Genomic DNA, 21,838 nt, shown 5'->3' with positions numbered 1-21,838 from the left:
GACACAGATGTACAGAACAGACTTTTGGACTCTGTGGGAGAAGGCGAGGGTGGGATGTTTTGAGAGAACAGCATCAAAACCTGTATATTATCAAGGGTGAAACAGATCACCAGCCCAGGTGGGATGCATGAGACAAGTGCTTGGGGCTGGTGCACTGGGAAGACCCAGAGGGATCGGGTGGAGAGGGAGGTGGGAGCGGGGATCGGGATGGGGAACACATGTAAATCCATGGCTGACTCATGTCAATGTATGGCAAAACCCACTACAATATTGTAAAGTAATTAGCCTCCAACTAATAAAAATAAATGGAAAAGAAAAAAAAATTTTTTACATTTCTATGCCACCATCAATATATTCAAAGTATTTACACAAATACTTTGACTACCAGTGACCCACCTCTACTATCTTTCCAACATATCTCCCACTCTACTCTTAGGCTTACCCACCCTAATACATTAGTTACATGGAATTACTTACTTTTGTTATTATTGAAAACAACAGCAAAGGCATTAGCAGTCAATGTTTACTGGAACTGGCTCTAGTCAGATACAAAGATGTGATAAAAAGAAAAGTGCTCCACATATATTATCTCATAAATCCTCACTAAATCTTTATGAGATTTTTATTATTATCCCCATTTAGAGATAGAAACTGAGGCCTAAATAAATTAAGAATTTGCCGAAGGTTCTTCAGTGGCTCATGCATGACAAACATGGAATTTGAACTTAGGTCTACCTAACTCCAAAACCTGACACTAAACTTGCTTCTTATGATTCCAATCAACATGTCTGCTCACACTGTTAACCTCAGTGTATCTCTTTGCCTCAACTTAATCTGCTCTAATGGTTGTTGTTTAGTCGCTAAGTCATGTCCGACTCTTTTGCAACCATCTGTAGCCTGCCAGGTTCCTCTGTCCACGGGATTTCCTGGGCAAGAATACTGCAATCAGTTGCCGTCTCCTTCTCCAGGGGATCTTCCCAACCCAGGGACTGAACCTGTGTCTCCTGCATCAGCAAGTGGATTCTTTACCACCAAGCCACCAGGGAAGCCCACTCTAATCGTGAAAAGCAAAATTTATATCCATGCCTCATCCATAAAGCTTTCCCAGACCTCATTCCCCAGTTGACAACCATGTCTTTCAAAACATTAAAAGCTTCAACAGCACTGAATTATTTCCTTACTTTATTATGATACTTTATATAATCTACCTCCTGTAATAGTTACTGATATAATTATCCTACTATATATTTTACTATTTGAGGACCAGATAAAAGGTTTCTTCACTTTTGCGTATCTCTGTTAATCTAACACAATTTAACTCAACATGAATTAATAGTGGCTGGAACATTAGTCTAGCCAGTAGTATCATCAGATGTTAATGTTTTATTCTGCCCAAGGAAAGGTACCCTTACTTCTTAGTTTCTTAGAATCAACCTATATTTTATTACTATGCTATTCCTCTTTCCCCAAATTAAAATTCCAGGTAAGAAAATGAAAAGCTAAAAATTGAGAGACTAACCCAAATCAAACACTCTGCTATTTTGGAATGAATTAAAAACTGGACCAAACTCCTGGGAAACCCATGGAAGCAAGTAGAGCAGGAGTGGTATATAGACTTGATATACAGGGATACAGGGCTTCCCTTGTGGCTCAGCTGGTAAAGAATCCTCCTGCAATGTGGGGGACCTGGGCTCAATTCCTGGGTTGGGAAGATCCTCTGGAGAACAGAACGTCTACTCACTCCTGTATTCTCGCCTAGAGAATTTCATGGATTGTATAGTCCATGGGGTCACAAAGAGTTGGACATGACTGAGCGACTTGATCAGGGCGTCGCAACCCACTCCAGTATTCTTGCCTGGGGAATCCCTGAGGACAGAGGAGCCTGGTAGACTTGAGTCATGGGGTTGCAAACAGTTGGACATGACTGAGTACTATACAGGGAATGACTGAGGGAAATGTAACATGTCAGGGGAACAGGAAAAGTCATCAGTGGGGATGACAGTAAAGAAAACACAAAGTTGCAAACGTCTAGGCACATTCTTAACATTAAAAAAAGACATACAAAATGGGGAGAGAGGTGTTTGCAGTTTATAAAAGACTTAAGAGGCATAATTACCAAATACAATATGTAGATCATGTAAAAGCTTTTGTTCAAAAAAATTATTGTAAAACGACATCTTAGGACAATTGGTAAGTTTCAAATAGGAATAAGTATTAGATGATAATAAGGAATTATTGTTAATTTTGCTGGTTTGATATAGACATGATATATAGTCATATATAAAAAAGTATCCCTCCCTAAGTTTTTAGAAATATATTCTTAAGTACTTAGGGATGAAATATTACAGGGCCTCAAATTAACTACAAAATATTTTAACAGAAAAAGAAAAATGTTAATGATGGTTAAATACAGGTGATAAATATATGGGAAGTTCATACATTATTTCTTTACCAAAAAGAATGCAATAAACTGTTATAGGAAAAAGTCTAGCCATAATCCCAATTCTTGTTAAAAAACTCTGGATGACTTGATAGAATAAAGTAAAGGTTTTAGAGTACCAGCATTTTTTGGATTTGCTTCATTCTATTCCCCAGCTCATTATTAGTCTCACTATTTAACATTTACCTTACTCTACATTATCACCCTGGTGGCTCAGATGGTAAAGAATCTTCCTGCAATGCAGAAGATCTGGGTCAGGAAGATCCCCTGAAGTAGGAAATGGCAACCCACTCCAGTATTCTTGCCTGTAGAATTCCATGGACAGAAGAGCCTGGCAGGCTGCAGTTCATGGGGTCGCAAAGATTTGAACTCAACTGAATGACTAACACTTTCACTTTCACTTTACTCTACATTGTTAGGTGTTAAGTCCTCTGCTGTGTTAGATGGTAAACTTCTTAGGGTAGTTACATACATTATTCATTGACTTTTGGTACACAGAAGAATGTCATATATCAAAAAGGAAACTGGTGGAATGGAACTGCTTTTGAATTTAGCCTGCATTTCACAACCATGAAGAAAATGGGAGAATTTCTAAACAATAATTTTTCTCCACACAAAACTAGAAATTTAGAGGGCATAATATAGGTATGTCTGCACACAACTGTAAATTCCTTAAGTTTCTTAAAGGAGAAGCATAAAGCATATATGTTATCTACTAACTATGCCAGAGTTACTCAAAGTGCAGTCTGGAGATTCCTGGGAGTCAGAAGCTCTTTCAGGGAATATGTGAGGCAAAAACCATGTTCATAGTAATAGTAAGATTAATATAATTAACTTTCAGACTCTCATGATTGAATATTGGAAACTTTTAGGTGACGTGTGATGTGATTCTGAAGTCTAGTCGAGTGTGTTTATGTATTCTTTTTTAAAAAAATTTTATTTGGAGGATAATTTCTCCACAATGTCATGCTAATTTCTGCCATATAACAACATGAATCAGCCATCTACATACATATATCCCCTTCCTCCTGAGCCTCCCCCGACACCCCTGTCCCACCCTTCCCAGGTCGTCACAGACCACCAAGCTGAGCTCCCTCTGCTATATAGCAACTTCCTACCAACTATCTATTTCACAAATGGTAATGTATATATTTCAATGCTACTCTCAATTCACCCCACCCTCTCTTTTCCCCACTGTGTCAAATCCATTCTCTACATCTGTGTCTCTATTATTGCCCTGCAAACAGGTGGTTCATCAGTATCATTTTTCTAGATGAGTTTTAAATTTTTTTAGTTTTAATTTCTAATATGGTACTCACTGATAGCTGTATCTGCATAAACAAAAGCTATTTGGGGGTCCTCAATTATTTTTAAGAATGTAAAGGGGATCCTATGACCAAAATGTTTGAGAACTAAACATTAAACAAACTCAATCTTATTTTCTAATCACTCCTCTCTCACTGTCAATTTCAAAGATTTGTGTATTAATAGGCACCACTTTATCTTGTCTTTTTATAATTTTTATGTGTCTACTGCTCTTGCCATCTCAGAATTTGAAGGATCCAAGTAGAAGGAAAAGCATATCAAAGTGCCTTGCTTTATAAGATTACTCTAAAAATGTTCTGGGGCAAAAGTATAAACTAAACAAAGCTTCAAACTCTCAAGTTATGAGATTTCTGCTTTCTCTCTAAAACATGTACTGAATATTTTACGGAAAGTAAAGAGTGAGAGATAGGGCAAAAGTGACTAGGCCTGATTAAGTGACATTTTTCTGAAGATACTGTCCCCGTGTAATTAAGAATTCTTCAGAAAACAGTGCGCATTTTCATGACCTATTTAGAATGGGAAGCAAATAAGAAACAAATACTGAAACGGAATATCTATGATGGAAATAACCCAGCACCTCAGGCTCTATTTTTTAGCCTAAAAAATAAAGTAACACACTTTGTCACAAATAATTTAATTTTTTCCCTACTTTGATCTTTATTTTCTCAATTCTATCTCTGTAAGTCTTTCCAACTAAAATATGTTTTGAAGAAGATACACAATTTTCAATGCAGCTAATATAAAATTACTTCTATAAAGGGTCTCTCTCATCTTTGAAATCATCTTCCCTCATCCCTATCCTCAAATCCCTTAGGAAATGAAGATCAACTATTTGGGTGATCTGAACATTTGAGTTTTTCCCTAAAGCCTGAAGAATTTTGACTTGTTAGAACTAACTGTGAAAAGTCACAATGCTTTTAAGCAAAACTTAATAATTTCCATAAATCATTACCTTAGATAACAGCTTGTCAAATAAGCTATCCATTATCGCTACAAGCTTAGCTGATATTTCAGCTATGTGGTCATGGTAGTCCTATAATGAGAAATAACATTGTACATTAAAGACCTGGGAAACATCTAAAATACTTAACAATTAAGGAGTTAAATTTATGAAACTCCAGTAGAAAACACATGAAAAGGTACCTTAGTGATATGATCAAAATGCCTAAGCATACTGTATTGCTTAGGTTGCAGTCGAGCTTCAAAATGAGCCCGGATCACAGGAATGTAGTGCACAATTAACTGCAAACAGCGTGAAGAAAGAGCTGAAGATCCAGGAGATGGACATATCATGGAGGAAGAAAAGGTATTAGCTGACTTCAATTACTGATCAAATTATGTAAAAAATCAATTTCTACAGACCCACGTTTATTACATAAATGGAAAACACAGTGACAGAAAGCAACATATTTCGTTTTGTTTAAGAAAATCATTTGGTACTGAGTGATGTAATGAATTATGCTAATTTTCCCAATGGACTCAAGTTGTGGGTAGAATGGCATAAAGAAGCTAAGACAACAACTGATTCTCATGACATTGATACCTTTTACCCCATACACACTTATGTACTTAATACATATTATATTTTAACATTTTTTAACAGTAGTGTAACTTCTAATAGCTTACATTTATTAGACTAAAAATTCCTTGTAACATTTCTCCAGAAGTTATTTTTCAATTATGGTAATACATAAAAAAAGTAAAGTAGAACTGCTACTTTTAGAGCCTTTGGTTAGAGGCACAAAAACACCACATATAATAAAAACCTAAGTATAGTGACATCACTGAAATGCCTCAGCATGTAAATTAAATGCAAGAATCCATACCCAGATTTTTTGTAGTTATTGTTTTTAGTCCAACAACTTGCAGTGCACCAGCTCCAAGAACTAACTGGCAACTTCTTGAATTGAAGTACTAACAAAGGAAGGAAGAGAAAAAAACAACAATTTATTAAAAACTACACTTTATATGCTGGCAATGTGATAATTCTAATAATACATTCCTCTTTCCTCCTACTCAAGAACAAAATGAATTTTTCTAGTAGGAGCAATTAGGGTTTGTTTATGTAATGACAGAAAAAAAAAAAGGGTGTTTCCCAATAACTGTATTTACAGTCTGGTAGGAAAAAAGTTGAGAAATTCTAAAAATCAGTTGTTCAAAAATTAATCTTGAATTTGCATTCATAAAACTCATTGTTTTAGTCATTGTAATTGGATAGTCCTATTTTCAAAAGGATAACAAAATCTTTCTGTACTAAAATATGACAACTTTGGGATAGAATTAATTGATAGATTAGGTATTTGAAAAAATAAAGCCTTTTCTCTATCTAGCAGTTTAAAATATCTGTTAATATGAAATGGCTGAATAAAACTATGACCACAGTTTCACTTCACATCAATGGTTCTGAAAGAATGATTTAAAGAAAAATCTCTAACCTTAGTGAGATGAATTTTGTAAAGTTCAGTGAATTCCTTCCATGCACATTTGAAACCAGTCCAGGTTTTTTGACCTAAGTGGCCTCAGTCATGTTCAGCACCTAACGAACAAATCATCTCCTGTCTCCAATGTCATTAACAACTCTATGGGTGTAATGAGGAATCACTAAATGTTGAGTGAGAAGGAAGCAGGTGGCCTTGAAATAACATGTTGTGAATCAACCACAGCCAAATGTCACAAAATTAATGTCTTAAAGATACCATGACCTTGAAATGTCTAAGAGTTGGAAGATTACTCACACCCTAATGTATTACTTCTTCCAACTATTTTTCCGTAAGAGTGAAATCATACATACCTTCAATAAGTCTGACAGACGAGTGAGCATGTCAGTAGTAACAGATGGGATATTATCCACACACTGGCAATATTCAAGGATAATTCTTATCAATAGCAATACAGTTCTACCAAAAAAAAAAAAGAGAGAGAGAGAGATGAACAAGTAGGCACTCAAGAAAAATCTAACTGATTTCGCATACAAAAATCAATAATGATCTTGGCAACTGTTCAGTGATGTGTTTTACCCATAAGTAGAGCAAGTAGGGACTAGGGTAAGGTAACAGAAAACCTCTAGGGTGTAAAATTAAGGAGGCACTCAGTTTCAAGGTTGTGCAACTGCAGGGCATGCACTTTCATGACACTGAGAAAGGGTACTTCCTTAAATTTTGTGCTATGAGCACATCACTCTCTGTGGACACTTGCAATAAGTAAGTCTCTTCAGTAAGGCAGGTATCCCATTCCTTGGTCAATTTAAAAATCCTTGGCCAACACTGAAAAAAGTTTAAACAGTGTTTCTGATTATATAGCAGGTTATCATAAATGTTGAATTAAGGAAGGGCCTAGTCTAGATTTTCTTAGTGAGATAAAAGAGAAATTGTGGCTTCTGAGAACAATATATCTCCTAAGAAGCTTATTGGTAAGTCACAAAAGGTTTTCCAAAGTTGAGAAAGTTATCAGCTCATTAGCAAGATATGCCACAAGCTGAAAAGAGACACTACTGGGAGGTTAAATAAGGTTGAAATTAAGAGGGAAACAGCCATTCATTACAGGACATCTAAATTCAATGAGATTCTGAGAAATGAGTGATCCGTGTAAAATAATGTTATAAAAGTCTGAAAGAGAGAGAGCAGTGCCTCAAGGAGGAGAGTATCTAGCCTTTATAACAGCTTAAATTGTTAGACCATACATTACTCTCTATGCATAATCTTAGAGTCTGCTTTACTGGGCAGGAGTCCATTGTTATCTTTTGTAATCTTCTCACTGAATATACAATACTGCCCTTTTAGCCAGAGAGTTCAGCATTTTGGCAGTAGTCTCTTTGGCTTAAAAAGCAAGAAAGACAGACAGCCAGAGGGGACCATTTCCATTAAGTAAGGGAAGAGTAACAAAACACAGTCCTTCCTCAGTAGCCACAGGGGACTAGTTCCAGGATACCACGTGAATACCAAAACCCATGCATGCTCAAATCCTTTATGTAAAATGGCATAGTAAAGTCTTCCCTCTATATCCATGGGTTCTACATGCTGGTTAGTGGGATGCAGAACCCGCAGATATAGAGGGCCAATTGCAATGGGTAATTAAGGAAAGAAATGACAATTAGATTGAAGGACTAAGATTACAGTGAGGTTGAAAAAAGTTTTGTCCTACCAGAAATGGAAAAGAATTCCAGAAAAGAAAGGAATGGAAGCTTTAGCTTACAATGGTTGTACTTTGGAGTTTTGGAGAATAAGAGAAAAAGCATAAATTCTATTCACACTAATTGAGTGCTTATTAGGTACCAAGAAAAATTAAAATAGTAAATGATCCCCATCTTTGAGGATTCAGATAATAACCAGGGAGATACATACACAAATAAATAACTCTAATACACTGCAGAAAGAGCCATGATAGAGGCACACAGAGTTACAAGGGGAGGATCATTCATTCTTCCTGGAGGGGATGGATATTTCAGAAAAGACTCATTTAGTGACAAGAAACGAAGAAGAACAGTGAAAAAGAATTCTGGTATAGATAATGGGAGCTAGATTTTGATTCTAATTCTGGCTCCATGTGGGTAATTTTATATTAAATACTTAAGCTTCTAAGCTCCAAGTCTGTTAACCATAGAAAGGGAACAATAATACCTGAAATGTCTATTTCATAGTGTGGTTGGAGAGATCAAATGAGATCATATATATGAAAATACCTAAATTATTAAGTGTTACTAAAGTATATGAAGATATTATCTTAAGTATCTATTAATAAAAGGCATACAGTCCTAGACAAGCAACACTGGGATTTATATTTTTCTTAGTTAACCTGAATTTGAAATACTGTTATTGGTAAAAGAATAAAAGACCTAATGACAAATGATGGTAATGGAAATAACTACCAATAGCTATCAACTTCTTGTTAGGTGAACTAGAACTGTGCAAGATGCTTTACAGGAATTACCTGTTTCACAATAATTCTAAGTACAGTAAGTACTATTTCCCACATTTTGTTTTACAAAAAAGAAACTGAGGTACACAGAGTAACTTGCCCCAAGTCACAAAGTAACAGAGTTGCTGAGATTCAAACCTAAGCAGTTTGACTCCAGAGCTCACAACTTCAATATGTTGCATATTGCACACCAAGAAAGTTGCAGGAAAAAAAGAGAGAAAGAGCTTGACACATTTACATCAGAGAGCCACTGTGGCACCCTTGGATGTACCTCAAAGTTCTTGTTGTATGAGAAAAATCAACCAACCCCTTTTTTATTTAGCCAGTAGAGTCTCTAATGGATACAGAATACTACAAAATAAAAAGTAATCCATAAAATTTATTTAAAATTCTTTGTAAGATTTACAATTGTTAATCTAAAATTTCCAGTTCACATCAAAGGGTAACTAGAAGACCTATGTTTTAAATACTTGACTCAACTAATAAAGAAAAATGTGTCACTCACCCAACAACAGCATATTGTTGCCCCTCGACAGTAAGAACTTCAGCTGGTTTTCTATCTTCTGTAGCTAGAGAGTTAAAGCAAATAAAGAGACATGGGTATAAGATGAAACAAAATACTTTATAAAAAATTTAAACTAGGAAGAAAACTGAAAAAGTTCCTATCTAAGGCCTGGAACGACCTCATTTTTGCAAATAAATCTACTTCTTGGAAAACAATTTAGCACAAAGTTAGTAAAGTATATTGGATTTGGAATCGGAGAAATCTGAATTTGAGTTCCAGTATCACCAAATATTGGATAAATGACTTCGAACCAATTACTTCTTTTGAGTCTTGGTATCTGTATCCATTAAACATAGACAACGATATCTATCTTTAAGTGTAGTTGTCAGTGAAAGAGATAATGCTTACAAACTGTCTATCCTTTAGGTCTGGTACATGGCAGATGACTGATAAGAAGTAAAAGAAGAGTGTTATTAGTCTGGAAAGGCATAACTAGCATTTCAACTGGTTTTCTTTATTATAATCTTTAGAATACAAGTTAATACCTAAATTCAGTGGAGAGATTATATATTTATTTTTTATGATCTTTATCCAAAAGTTACTTTATTTTCAGCACATGGTATTTTTTATCATTAATAAACAAAATTCAGTATGTTGAAGTGAAAAGAACAGTGGACTGAATTACTCTCTTGAATCTGCCAATTAAACAGAGTACCATGGGCAAGTAAGTCATAATGATTCTGTAAGTTTCAAGCCCCTTTGTTCTAAGACATTAAATATCTACATCCTCATTTCTTTCAAGTAAAGAAATTCAGTGTGATATAATTTCTAATCATAATTCACTCTATATGTCAGATTAAAGTTTCTTGAGGACTGGGGTTGTATCTTAACCAACACTCAATACTGCAGAGAAGTGACTTAGCACAGTACTTAAAAAAGGGCCCTAACATCAGTCTGCCTGCAGTTGGATCCCAGCTCTACCACTTTCTAGCCATGTAACCTTAGGAATGTTGCTTAACCTCTTTGTGCCTTAGTTTTCATATCTGTTAAATGGGAATACTACAGCTCATGGACCTGTAAATGAGATAACAATCTAAAGTGCTTAGAACAAACTGTCTAGCATTGGGTAAGCACTAAATTAACATTTACTGCTATCCATTAAACTTCATCTCCCCAATGCCTTGCTAAGTAGTTAGTAACTCAATAAATGGATGATAGGTGAATGAATATAACCCAGGATCCTTAACTTTGCATGAACTAGTAAAATATTAATGAATTTCTAATAGCATATACTTTCTTCCTGGTCAGAGAAAAATAAAAGAGCAGGGTTTGTAAGAGAAACTTTCTACTGTCCATATCCTACAAAGAGGAAGTGAAAATAAATAGTTCACTCTGTGGGGAAAACACATGATAAATTAAATCACTTTTAGAGTTATGATTTTAATTCAAAATTGGAATGTGTTCAGGATAGTAAACTCCAAGAGTATGAGCTCTCTAGGGATAAGACATGTCTCAGTCATCTAGCATAACACCTCACACAGTGGAAAGTCAATCAAATACAGCTTGAAAGAACAGATGGGTAATAGGTCCTATAATTTTAAGTTTGTGATTTAGGATGATCAGAGTGTCTTATTTTTCTTTCAGTCTTTTCCACATAAACACTTTTGCTTTGCTAATATCATACAATCAATTTAAAAATTGTGACCACCACCCGACACTGTTATCTACTAAAAATGGTCACTAAACAACAGAAATTTACTCGATTTCTTCAATTTCTCCCTCTACTATATTTGAATTACTCTAATTTTCACCTGTTCCTCACCCCCTCTCATTACAGTGGGCAGAGGGAGCCCCTCTCTTGAACCGTGGATTCAATTCCAGGGGTCCTACCCCTACAATCACTTTATGTCACTTTTATTTTAAATCAACCTTCTTCCTCTTTCTATTAAGCATAAAAATATAATTCAGTTTCTCTTATCTTAAAACTCTTCTCTCAATTCCCTAAGCGAATTTAAAGGTAATAGTCTTTCTAATAGCTCTTGTGTCTCTAGCTGCCACTCCATCATTTACTTTCCCTTCAGAGCCAAACTTGAAATGCCTGTTTGAAAAGGTAGCCTTACACTTGTCTACCCTTCCTTACCTTTTGAATTACTCAGCAATGAACTACAATCTGGCTCTATCACTCCACTGAATTAAAAAGACTGCAAATGATCTCCTGTGTGTCAAACAAGTGGTCCCTATCAGTCTTTCTCTTGCAATACAGCTGCATTTTATGGTACAGTATACAATTTAAAAATATTTCTATGTAAAAATATTAAACTTTCATTAAATGCATAAAAACTGAAAGTGCAACTGCCTCCTTCATTAAAAACATTCAATAACTTCATAACTACAATGCATCCTGGTATTACACTTAACCTGATATACAAAAATATTTCTAGTCATTGTGTATCTTTCATAAGAAACCTGATTGATATTTAATACCAATGACAATTTTCTTCTTGAAACTCTTATTTTTTAACTTTTGTCTTCTAGATTGTCCTGCCTCCCTGCCTTTCCTTTGTAGTCTCCTTCATAGTTTTCTTTTTCTTTATTTTGTATTTTCAAAATTGTAATTAGGTATCTTTTTCTATGGTTCTTTACATTTTGGTTTTCTCTATCATATCACTACTACATTATTTATGATTGCTAATAAATATATTTTTCATTAGACTTAGCCCTTTTAAAATAAAATTATACCTCTTACCTATGTCTCAATATCTGAAACATATAAGTTTACCAGTATAATACATATTCTCTAAACTATATAATACAGTGGTTAAGAACACAGCTATAAAGTTATATAAAGTTGGTTTCAAATCACAGATCTTCATTTGTACCAAATTCCTTAACTCCTGGAAGCCTCATGCCTCCTCAATATTAAACAAGGTAATAATAGTATCTTTATCATAGGTTGTTGGGAGAATAAATGCACGTAAAGCGCTTGGTCCAATGTTTGGAATATGGTTAATATTCAGTAAGTCTTTAAAAGTATTATAAATTGCCAAATACTTTTCAAGTCAACTACTTACTAACTAAGCTGGGAATATGAGTTCTAAGGTTTCCAACAGGTACTATCAATTAAAAAAATATTAAGCACTCTTACAAAATGAACAAACAATATAAAATTGAAACAATGTGTGAAAGAGTACACATACCCCCTGATTTTTTTTCAGGTAAAGCAATCTTTCCATCTGATATAGAATCAACAAGATCCTGAAATTCTGCAGGAACATCAGCTTGCTTCCAGCGTTCATTGTCTAAGAGAAGGCTATTCAAAAGTAAAAAGAAAGATAAACTTTAACAATATTTCAACCCTATCTCCTAGGGTGAAAAGAAAAGTGAGTACTTAAGACTTATATAATTAAGACTACATGTATCTTAGTGAAATTCAAGTAGAGCCCATGCAATACAAGGCATTTGACTTTCTATACAGTAATGGTCATTAGCTGTTGCTAGTACGTGAGACTTTTAAAAAAGTGCTGAACAGCTTAATAAACTGAGGTCAATCATAAATAGTACAAATAGTTTCAGGAAATATTTCCCTTTTTATATCTCTTAGCCTAGTCAAGAAGAATGGTAAAACATAATTAACTTCACTTTGAGTGGGAAAGCAAAAGTCAGTCTACCAGGATAAGTACTTTCACAGAAATAAACATTCTAACTCCACTTTCAATAGCCAAGAAATGGTGATTTAATTACACAATGTCTATAATTTAAAAGAAAAACAACTGTCAGGGGTTTTAACTGGCCAATCAATGAAGTTTCCTCTTTTAAATATAACTGTGTTTTATAAAGTAAAGGGGGAAAAATGAGCAGAATGGACATGGTAATAATACCTGAGTTTGGTTTTTCTCTCTTCATGAAACCTATTTACAAATTTATTTGCTTGGCTCTGAAGTGCTCCAAGTAATGACATGCTTTTCCTTCCACATATCTGTTCAGTTTCTAAAATGAATGTTTCCATTAATCTGGAAAGTGATATGAATTCCGTGGAATTTAGCTTCTCAAGAAAACCATCCTAAATTTTAAGGATAACATAATATTCATGAGTTAGTATAATACAAAATATGGAATAGCTATAAAACCAACTTAAACAACATTAATATTAATTATTTTATAATACTTATACTAATTCCTAAAAATTATTTTAAGATAATTTTTAATGAAATTTCCCAATACTTTAGTCCCAGAAATCAAGCATTAAAAGTTTAAGATGTCTAAATTTTATTCTGATCCCTTTAAGATAAACTAACTCAAATAAATTCAGGTCGTACTACACAATTTTCATAATACTGGAGAACAACTAATTTTCTTAATAAATTATTTGGTTAATAATACACATATATATGTATAAAAATAGTACATTAATTTCAAATAATTATTGAGTTGTCTTTTAATCATTTATTTGAAAATCAAGCTTAAGTTTTACTATTTCTTTTATTTGGATTATTTTGCATTTCAACACCTCCCTAATAGACCACACCAGTACCTTATTAAGTGTTAAAAATATAATATGCATTATGCAGAATATAGGGATACAAGCAAGGATATATTCTAGATTTTCAAAGTAATTTTACTATGTAAAAAATACATAAACTTTATCAAAACAAATAACCTTAGCTCTTGACATGAGAAATTTGACGGCTCGATCATGGCATATATCTGAGGCACTATATAATAACTCCTGGATATTATTTGCCAGCTTTCCTAGCTCTAAGTCAGTTAATTTCACATCTTCATTGACCCTGAAAATGACAAAAAGAGATTAAGTCAAGAAAAGTTGTAAACACACTGATCTCCACAGATGACATACCAATAAAAAACAAAAAGCTGTAAAATTTGCATTTAAGGGAAAATTCTGTTTTGATGTATCACACAGTTTTAATTTTGTGGCAGGGCATCATATAAGCAAGTTCAGATGGTACAAATAAATTTCTCCCTAATTTTGAATAATCTTCTCTCTCTGTTGTAGCATTTTTAATACTTAATTCAGACTCTGACTGGAAATTCTGCAAAAACTATAGCAAAAAATAAACAAAACAAAACATTAGGTACAAGGTCGTATCTATGGCAGGCTGTGCACAGGTTGCCCAGGATGACATAGTGGAAGGAAGAGGAAAGAAATGGAAGGAAGGAACAAACAGGCCTGCTTTTTATTTATAATTATGAATTATAAGTTATGAATTCTAATTATGAATTAACAGATCAACTGAACTAGTATTTCTTGAGCACTTATTGTATTTAAGTCCTAGACACTGGAGGGAATATGTTTTCTTAAGGAACTTAAAATTAAATAGGAGTATATATAATATGCATTTATTCCAATTTTGAGGAAGAAATGTAAAGACTTTTTGTCTTTTTATGCATTTCCTGCCACCCTAGAGCATGTATAAAGACCACGGATTTTGTGCCAAAAATTCAGCTTAGTGTTAAAGTGAAGTGCCTTAGCATAATTTTTCTACCTGGTGGCTCAGCAGTAAAGAATCTGTCTATCAATGCAGGAGACATGGGCTTGTTCCCTGGCTTGGGAAGATCCCATGGAGAAGGAAATGTCAACCCACTCCAGTATCCTCACCTGGGAAATAACTTGGACAGAGAAGCCTGACAGGCTACTGCCCATGGGGTTGTAAGAGAGTCAGACACGACTTAGTGACCAAAGAATGACAACAACTTTCAAAGACATTTCAAAGAGGATGTGATGTCTATTAATTTGAGGCAAACCACTTGGTTAAGGCATTGAAGAAAGCTGTTACCTGCTATCCTTTAAAGTTATGTCATTAAGTTTATTTACTAGTGCTTAAAATAATACAGGGATCAATATTTTTAAAACACTTTCAGATACAGTATCTTACTTGGTTCTCACACACTGAGGCAGACAAACTCCTACTTAACAGATGAGGATACTAAATCTTGAAAGTTTAAGTGATCTACCCAAGGTCACAAGGTTGAAAGCGTGAGACTAGAACCCAGAATTAGTCTAATTCTATTTCTAACCTGCTAAGCTATGGCAGAAAGTGAAGAGGAACTAAAAAGCCTCTTGATGAAAGTGAAAGAGGAAAGTGAAAAAGTTGGCTTAAAGCTCAACATTCAGAAAACCAAGATCATGGCATCTCTGGTCCCATTACTTCATGGGAAATAGATGGGGAAACAGTGGAAACAGTGGCAGCTCAAAATCACTGCAGGTGATGACTGCAGCCATGAAATTAAAAGACACTTACTCCTTGGAAGGAAAGCTTTCCTCGGGATTGGTTGTACAACTATGTCAATACATTTACCACTACTGAACTGTGCACTTAGAAATGGCTAGGATGATAAACTGCATGTGTTTTTTTAACCACAATTTAAAATAAAAAAGCTTAAAAAATCTATACTACTTTCTAATCCTATCCATTATTTTTTATTTCCCATTTTCTGCCTGGGAGATTATTTACTCTTTTGTGCCCGTATTTACATTGCAATAAACGTATAAAGCTGTAGGTTATTTTGATAATGTAAGAAAACAAAGAAAATCTACCACTAACAAAGATACAAAAATCAGACATCATTTCTGCATGTACTGTATCTGTGACACAATTACACACTGCAAAAACACTTGACACAGGGAAGAACTAGTTAGGGTTAAATGTATAAATACATTCCATCAATCCATTGCCCCTTTGGCAATGGAAAGTGGGTGGTTCCAGACATTTATGTACCTATGAAACATAGAAGGAGCAATTTATAGATGCTCTGTAATCATGCTATGGGAGCATGTCATTGTGGAAAGCCAGAGAAGCTCTAAAGTGCATAGAGAGCCACAATGGAGGTGGGAGGGGTGGGTTAAAATCTGAGACTGCATTTGATTTAAAGGAATCTCAAATAGTACAGGCACATTTTCCAGCTATCTTTTAATATCTCTTCTCTCTTCTGCCACGGTAACCGTTTTAGCTATCAAATAGCCAACAAGCTGTACACTATTTCTCAAGCCTCTCTTACAGCTAGATATAGACATGTGAAAATATTCTAGCCACTAGAATGTGGGATTGCAAATTCTGAATTGTGCTCTTAAATAGAAAGGAAAAATATGGACAAGTTTATGTGATAATAACAAGAGAGCTAACAAAGCTAAAATATATACAAATTTGTAACATCTAAGGCATCTTGGGAGAACAATAAAAGGTAGGAGAAATTATCAGATATTAAGGTTAATTAAAAAGATATCATAACTAATATAAAATGGTACTGGTGTGAAGAAAGACAACTGAACAAAACAGTCTAGAAACAGACTCATTTCTATATGAATATTTAATTTAAGGCAAGAGGAGTACTATATAGCAATGGGTAAGACAGTCTTTTCAATAAATGGTGTGAGGTCAAAAAGATATCTACATGGGAAAAAAGAAAATAACTTCACACAACACACAAAAATCAATTCAGATACATTGTGGATCTAAATGTGCAAGGGACATCAACAAATCTTCCAGAAAAAAGCAAGAGAATATCATCAAAGTCTTACGGTAGTGAAAGATTTTCTTCAATAGGACACACACAAAAAACATAAACCATTAAAGGAAAGAATGAATCATAAGATTATATTAAAGTTAAGAACTCTTGTTCACAAAAGACCCCAATAAAAAAGTGAAAAGCCAACCCACAGAGTGGGAGAAGGTATTTGCATCATGGACCAACTGACAAAGGGCTGTGTTGAGACTACATAAAGAACTCCCATAATCAGTAAGAAATAAAAGGCAACCCAAGAGAGAAGTGGGCAAAGGATTTATAGGCACTTCACAAGAGGATATTCAAACAGCCAGTAAATATATGAAAAGTGTCCTCTTACCAATCATCAGGGAAAGAAAAATTTCAAGTATTATACCTGTGACATACCAAAATGTTTCACTGACATGTGAAAGACTGACAACACCAAGCTGAATGAAGATGTGGAGAGACAGGAATGCTTCCACACAACTGACAGGACTGTAAAGGAGTATAATCACTTTGAGGACCTATTTGGCTTTAGTTAAATTGACTATTCACATACTTATTCATTCTTAGGTATATAGTCAACAGAAGTATTTATGACATGTACACCAAAGACATCTACAAGAATAGTCACAACAAACTGAAAATAATCCAAACTTCATCAACAGCAGAATGATAAATACACTGTTGTGCAGTCAGAAAGTGGAACATCTATATACAAATAAACTACTGCTATAGGCAACAATTTAGAAAAATATCACAAATATAATGGGAAATAAAAGAAATCAGAGACTAAAGGCCATAATTCAATGGTTCCATTTATATAAAAGTTCAAAACCTGGAAAAATCAATAGTTTTAATGGTTTCCTTTGGGAAAAAGTGAAAGCACAGTGGCAATAGGGTGCTTCAAAAGAGCTGGTAATGCCTGTCTCTTGGGTGGTGATTACACCAGCATGTTCATTTTGTTACAATAAATTGAGCTGAATTAACGTTATAACTGGTGCATTCCCCTATATATGCATTACATTTCAACTAAAATGTCAAAACAAAAAAGTAAAGAGTCTCAGCCTTTGTCCTCTCCTTCTTGCTACTACAGATGGAAATGAGATGAAAAAATTGGAGCAGCCTCCTAAGGCACAGGTAGAAGCCACAAAATGAGATGGTGGATTTACGTTCTCAGCTCTGGAAAAAATGTCCTATCTCTTTAACGGTTACAGGTGAGAAACAAAATTTCTATTAATACATTGCTTAAACTATAAATGTTTTAACATCTCTTTTAACAGCAGTTTTAGACTGAACCGTAACCAATATATGTGAAAATATAAGCCTAAACAGAGAAAAAAATATTTTTATTTATAGGTAGTTCAGGGTTTGCTTGATTGATAGAGGGAGAGGAGATGTTATAGTTGACTCTGCACTATAACTGCAACCTTTATAAGCTCCTAGGCCATAATCTGACTTATATCAAAATGAACAAAAATACTGAGTTGCTATTACTCTTAATAATTACAAAATATAAATGATGTTCTTGCACCAAAAAGATTGTATTGGCTTTATTTTGCTTTTGTTCTATTCAAAACACTTAATGGGGTGTATGGATTAGATGGTAATAATGTATTAGTGTTCTCTTGATTTCCACTAGGATATTGCAGTTGTTAGAAAGTGTTATTGTATTTAGGAAATATATGCTGAAGTATTTGGGACATCAAGTCTGAAATCTACTGTCAAATGACTCAGTAAAAATTTTAACATGAGAGACAAAGGAGAGATGAAAAGAGAGAAGGGGAGAAAGAGGGCAATGTGATATAGACTTAACTGGGGAAGCCAGGTGAAGGATATACTAGAGGCTTTTTTAAAAAAATAACTCTGGCAACTTTTCTGTAAATCTGAAATTATTTCAAAATAAGTTTTAAAAAGTAATATTAAAAAGACAGTGTGACCCACTTGGAAACTCATGCCTTTGAACAACTGAAAACTGTAAACCAAATACATCTTTACTATACATACAAAATACAAAGGTGATACAGTAAAAGAAAGAAACATAACCAAGGAAATACTGACCTGAGTTCCAGGACAGGTTCTGCCACTAATAACTTTAAATAAGCCATCTAAACTCTCCAAATTGGGGGCATTTAATTAAATCGTTTCTTTCTAGACTTAAAATTCTATAATTCTCAATTATTTCCAAAACACACCTCCTTACCTTCCATAAATTTTCAAAAATATATATGTTTCATAAAATTTATTTATTTTTGTTAAATTCCAAAAGACCAAAGTATACATGGTTTTTCAATAAACTGAAGAATCAGTTTTATTTAAACCATTAATAAGATGACTCAAAGTCTTGTTAATCTGGCAACAGTCACCATACTCACATAATATCCACAGCTCCTGGAGTAACAGATGATGATATCAGCTCTTTGCTGGATGAAGAATCAGTAGTACATTCTGGTTCAGATACAGAATCACTGCTGCAGGGCTCACTATTTGGAGATGCATTTCTTTGAGAGGTAGTATCTATGGCTATAGGTGTTAGTTCACTCTCACTGAATGCATCACTTATAAACATGCCTTCATGGATTAAATAAGCCACTTCTGTGTCTAGTGAATTATCTTTTGCAGCATTTTTCTGTTGTGAAATCTCTTCCAATTCTCTAGTCCTTTGGTTTTTGTCAAGAACTGAGAGAACAACACTATGAATGATATTTAAGGTTGCCTAGAAGAAAGCAGGATACATTTTTAATTGATATAAAATATTTTGTACCCAAGGTTTCAAAAGTGAACTGTGTGTGTATGTTTGAGCATTTTACAAATAAGTCAAGGTCATGCATATCAGAATTTCTATCTTCAATTACACAATAAAAGTGACTGGTGAAAAAAGAACTGCTGAAGAGATGGGTTCCCTAAAGTTTAGGCATAGGGCTATACTTATAAATTAATTTTGTAAATAGCGATCTCCCTAAAATACAGTGCATATTTCTCTCACTTCTTAAATAGGCTATATTTAATATAAGTTGCCTACCAGAGGATCATATTCACTGATGTGCTTACTTAAAAAGAAAACACAATCCCTATTCCTTACCATATCTACTTTTATATCCATTTCTCCTCATCTCACATCTTTTCTCACTCATTCCTATTCTTTTAAATTTCACTGTTTCCATCTCAGTACCTTTGTTGTTTCCTCTGCCGGGAATGCTCTTCACCTTGATGTTTACATACATGTTTCCTTTTCATCACTAAGGTTCTTGCACAAATGTCACTTCCTCAAAGAAGCCTCCTCTAACTCCTACCAGTAATCCTATCCCATTAATCAGTTTTTAAAAAATATCAGTTATTGCTATCTTTTAGTTCTTTAGTTCTAGGTCTCTTTCCACTACAGTGTTAGCTCCATGAGATACTGTATCCTACTGCCTAGAACAATAAGTACTGTGCATGGAGGAGGAATTTAATAAATACTGAAAGGTAGATAAATCAAGAGTAAATTTATGTAAATTAATGTCTTCATGGACTACTAAGAAATAAGGAGCTATATTCCTACTTTAACATTTAAGGTTGAACTCTCATAACTAGCTGTCCCTTTCTCAAAATTCTTGATTTCTTTTTCAGGATCTACATGGTTCTAGGGAAGCAGACTCCAAATGTAAGTCTCCAAAGATAGGATAAGGGTCTAAGGTGGGCCAATCAGCAAACGAACCACCTGAGCTTAAAGCTAAAGAAGATACATAGAAGACAGACTGAGAGAAAAACAGGGGAACAAAACTAAGGCTTGATAATATTATCAGCTTCTACCTAAAGGTTGACCCACCTATGGATTTTTTTTAGTTATATGAACTAATAAATCCCCTTGTTTAAAACACTCTGTGTTTCCTGTTTATTTGGGACTAAATGTACTCTAAGTGAATACATACAGTATTAGACAGAGATTCTGAGCCTTCGAGTCTATGAATACTGCGTATCTTCTCCGCTCATCAGTAACTTCTCTATTGTCACAAACCTGCTCCCTGCTACACTATTCCATTGCTGCTTTTAATCCTTACTGCTGTCTTAATCTTTAATATGCTACCTCTCCCATCTTCATTTCTGCCTGTCTTCTTCCTTATCTCTTCTCTCTTGGTGATTTTCTTTCTAAAAAAATTTTCTCATTAAAAAAAAAGTTAAACATAGTCTTTCTCTCCCCCAGCAATGAATCTGCACCTCCCCCACAGGAGCACGGCTGTGCAAACTCAGTCCACCTTCCGGAGCAGGCTCAGCCCTGCGTAGCCACCGACTATGCTCCCAGCCTCCTGTCACAGGACTAGAAATGAGAAGAAAATCCAGACCCAAACCAACCAGTGCATAGCATTTTTTGACCACAGTGACTGGGTATGTGACCTAAATTAGCCCAATGGATTAAAACTAAGGACTTTCATTGGATGACTGAAGAAGAAAAAATCTTGTTCTAGGAGGTATAGTATACAAATGTGGAAGACTTGAAACTTGTTATATATAGACATTTTGCTACAATTAGGTTAGTTACTTTAAAAGTGAAGTCAAAAAAGAGGAGGTAGAAATGAAATAAAACAGTGAAACTAATCAAGAAAACGATGACCACACCAAAACAGAAGTCTATAGTTTTTGGACTAATTTAAGTTCCTCAAGTCAATACATTTCTTTTATTGTTTAAATTAGTTTGATTCGAACATTTTGCCACTTTTAACAGACAACATCTTAGCTAATACAATAAATTTTCTATATACAGTGTATTAGCTGTTCTCTTAGGGGTTCTTCTTCACTGTTTTCACCATATCTACAAGTTTTAAAGGTGTGTGATTATTTTTTTTCCAAGTCTGGAATCATGCTTGTTTAAGAACCCCAGAAGATTTCACAATACATAATAGATTCAACAGTAGGGTAAAGCAACTATACTCCAATAAAAAATTTCAAAATATTAATAATAAAAATAAAGTGCTCAGAATAGTGCCTGGCACAAAGTAACTACCTAATAAATACATTTTAAAAAAAAAGTAGGTACATGATTTACTTTCTGAACTTTCCTATTGCATCAATTTATAGTTAAGTTCATGTTTAAATACCAGAACAACTAAAATAAATTTTTCCAATCTTGAGAATAATGAACGAAATAATCTGGTAACCATATTGATTAAGTC

The 21,838-nt window shown here is 34.3% G+C and overlaps 1 protein-coding gene across 3 annotated transcripts in view; it reads right to left on the bottom strand.

Annotated features, from left to right (window-relative positions):
* Positions 1-21,838, bottom strand: part of LOC133064755 (vacuolar protein sorting-associated protein 54) — a 100,818-nt gene that overhangs the window by 20,857 nt on the left and 58,123 nt on the right. For all 3 annotated transcript variants that reach the window (XM_061155200.1, XM_061155201.1, XM_061155202.1), the window contains 9 exons: positions 19,064-19,404; positions 13,843-13,972; positions 13,064-13,245; positions 12,383-12,495; positions 9,186-9,249; positions 6,558-6,663; positions 5,593-5,680; positions 4,910-5,031; positions 4,719-4,799 (listed from right to left, as the gene is read on the bottom strand). In XM_061155200.1, coding sequence (XP_061011183.1) covers positions 4,719-4,799; positions 4,910-5,031; positions 5,593-5,680; positions 6,558-6,663; positions 9,186-9,249; positions 12,383-12,495; positions 13,064-13,245; positions 13,843-13,972; positions 19,064-19,404 — 1,227 coding nt within the window. The remainder of the gene's footprint in view (positions 1-4,718; positions 4,800-4,909; positions 5,032-5,592; positions 5,681-6,557; positions 6,664-9,185; positions 9,250-12,382; positions 12,496-13,063; positions 13,246-13,842; positions 13,973-19,063; positions 19,405-21,838) is intronic.

Source organism: Dama dama, chromosome 11 (genome assembly GCF_033118175.1).
Source record: "Dama dama isolate Ldn47 chromosome 11, ASM3311817v1, whole genome shotgun sequence".
Classification (NCBI taxonomy): Eukaryota; Metazoa; Chordata; class Mammalia; order Artiodactyla; family Cervidae; genus Dama; species Dama dama.
Note: the sequence above shows the minus strand (reverse complement) of the source record. Positions and strands in the feature narration are given on the sequence as shown.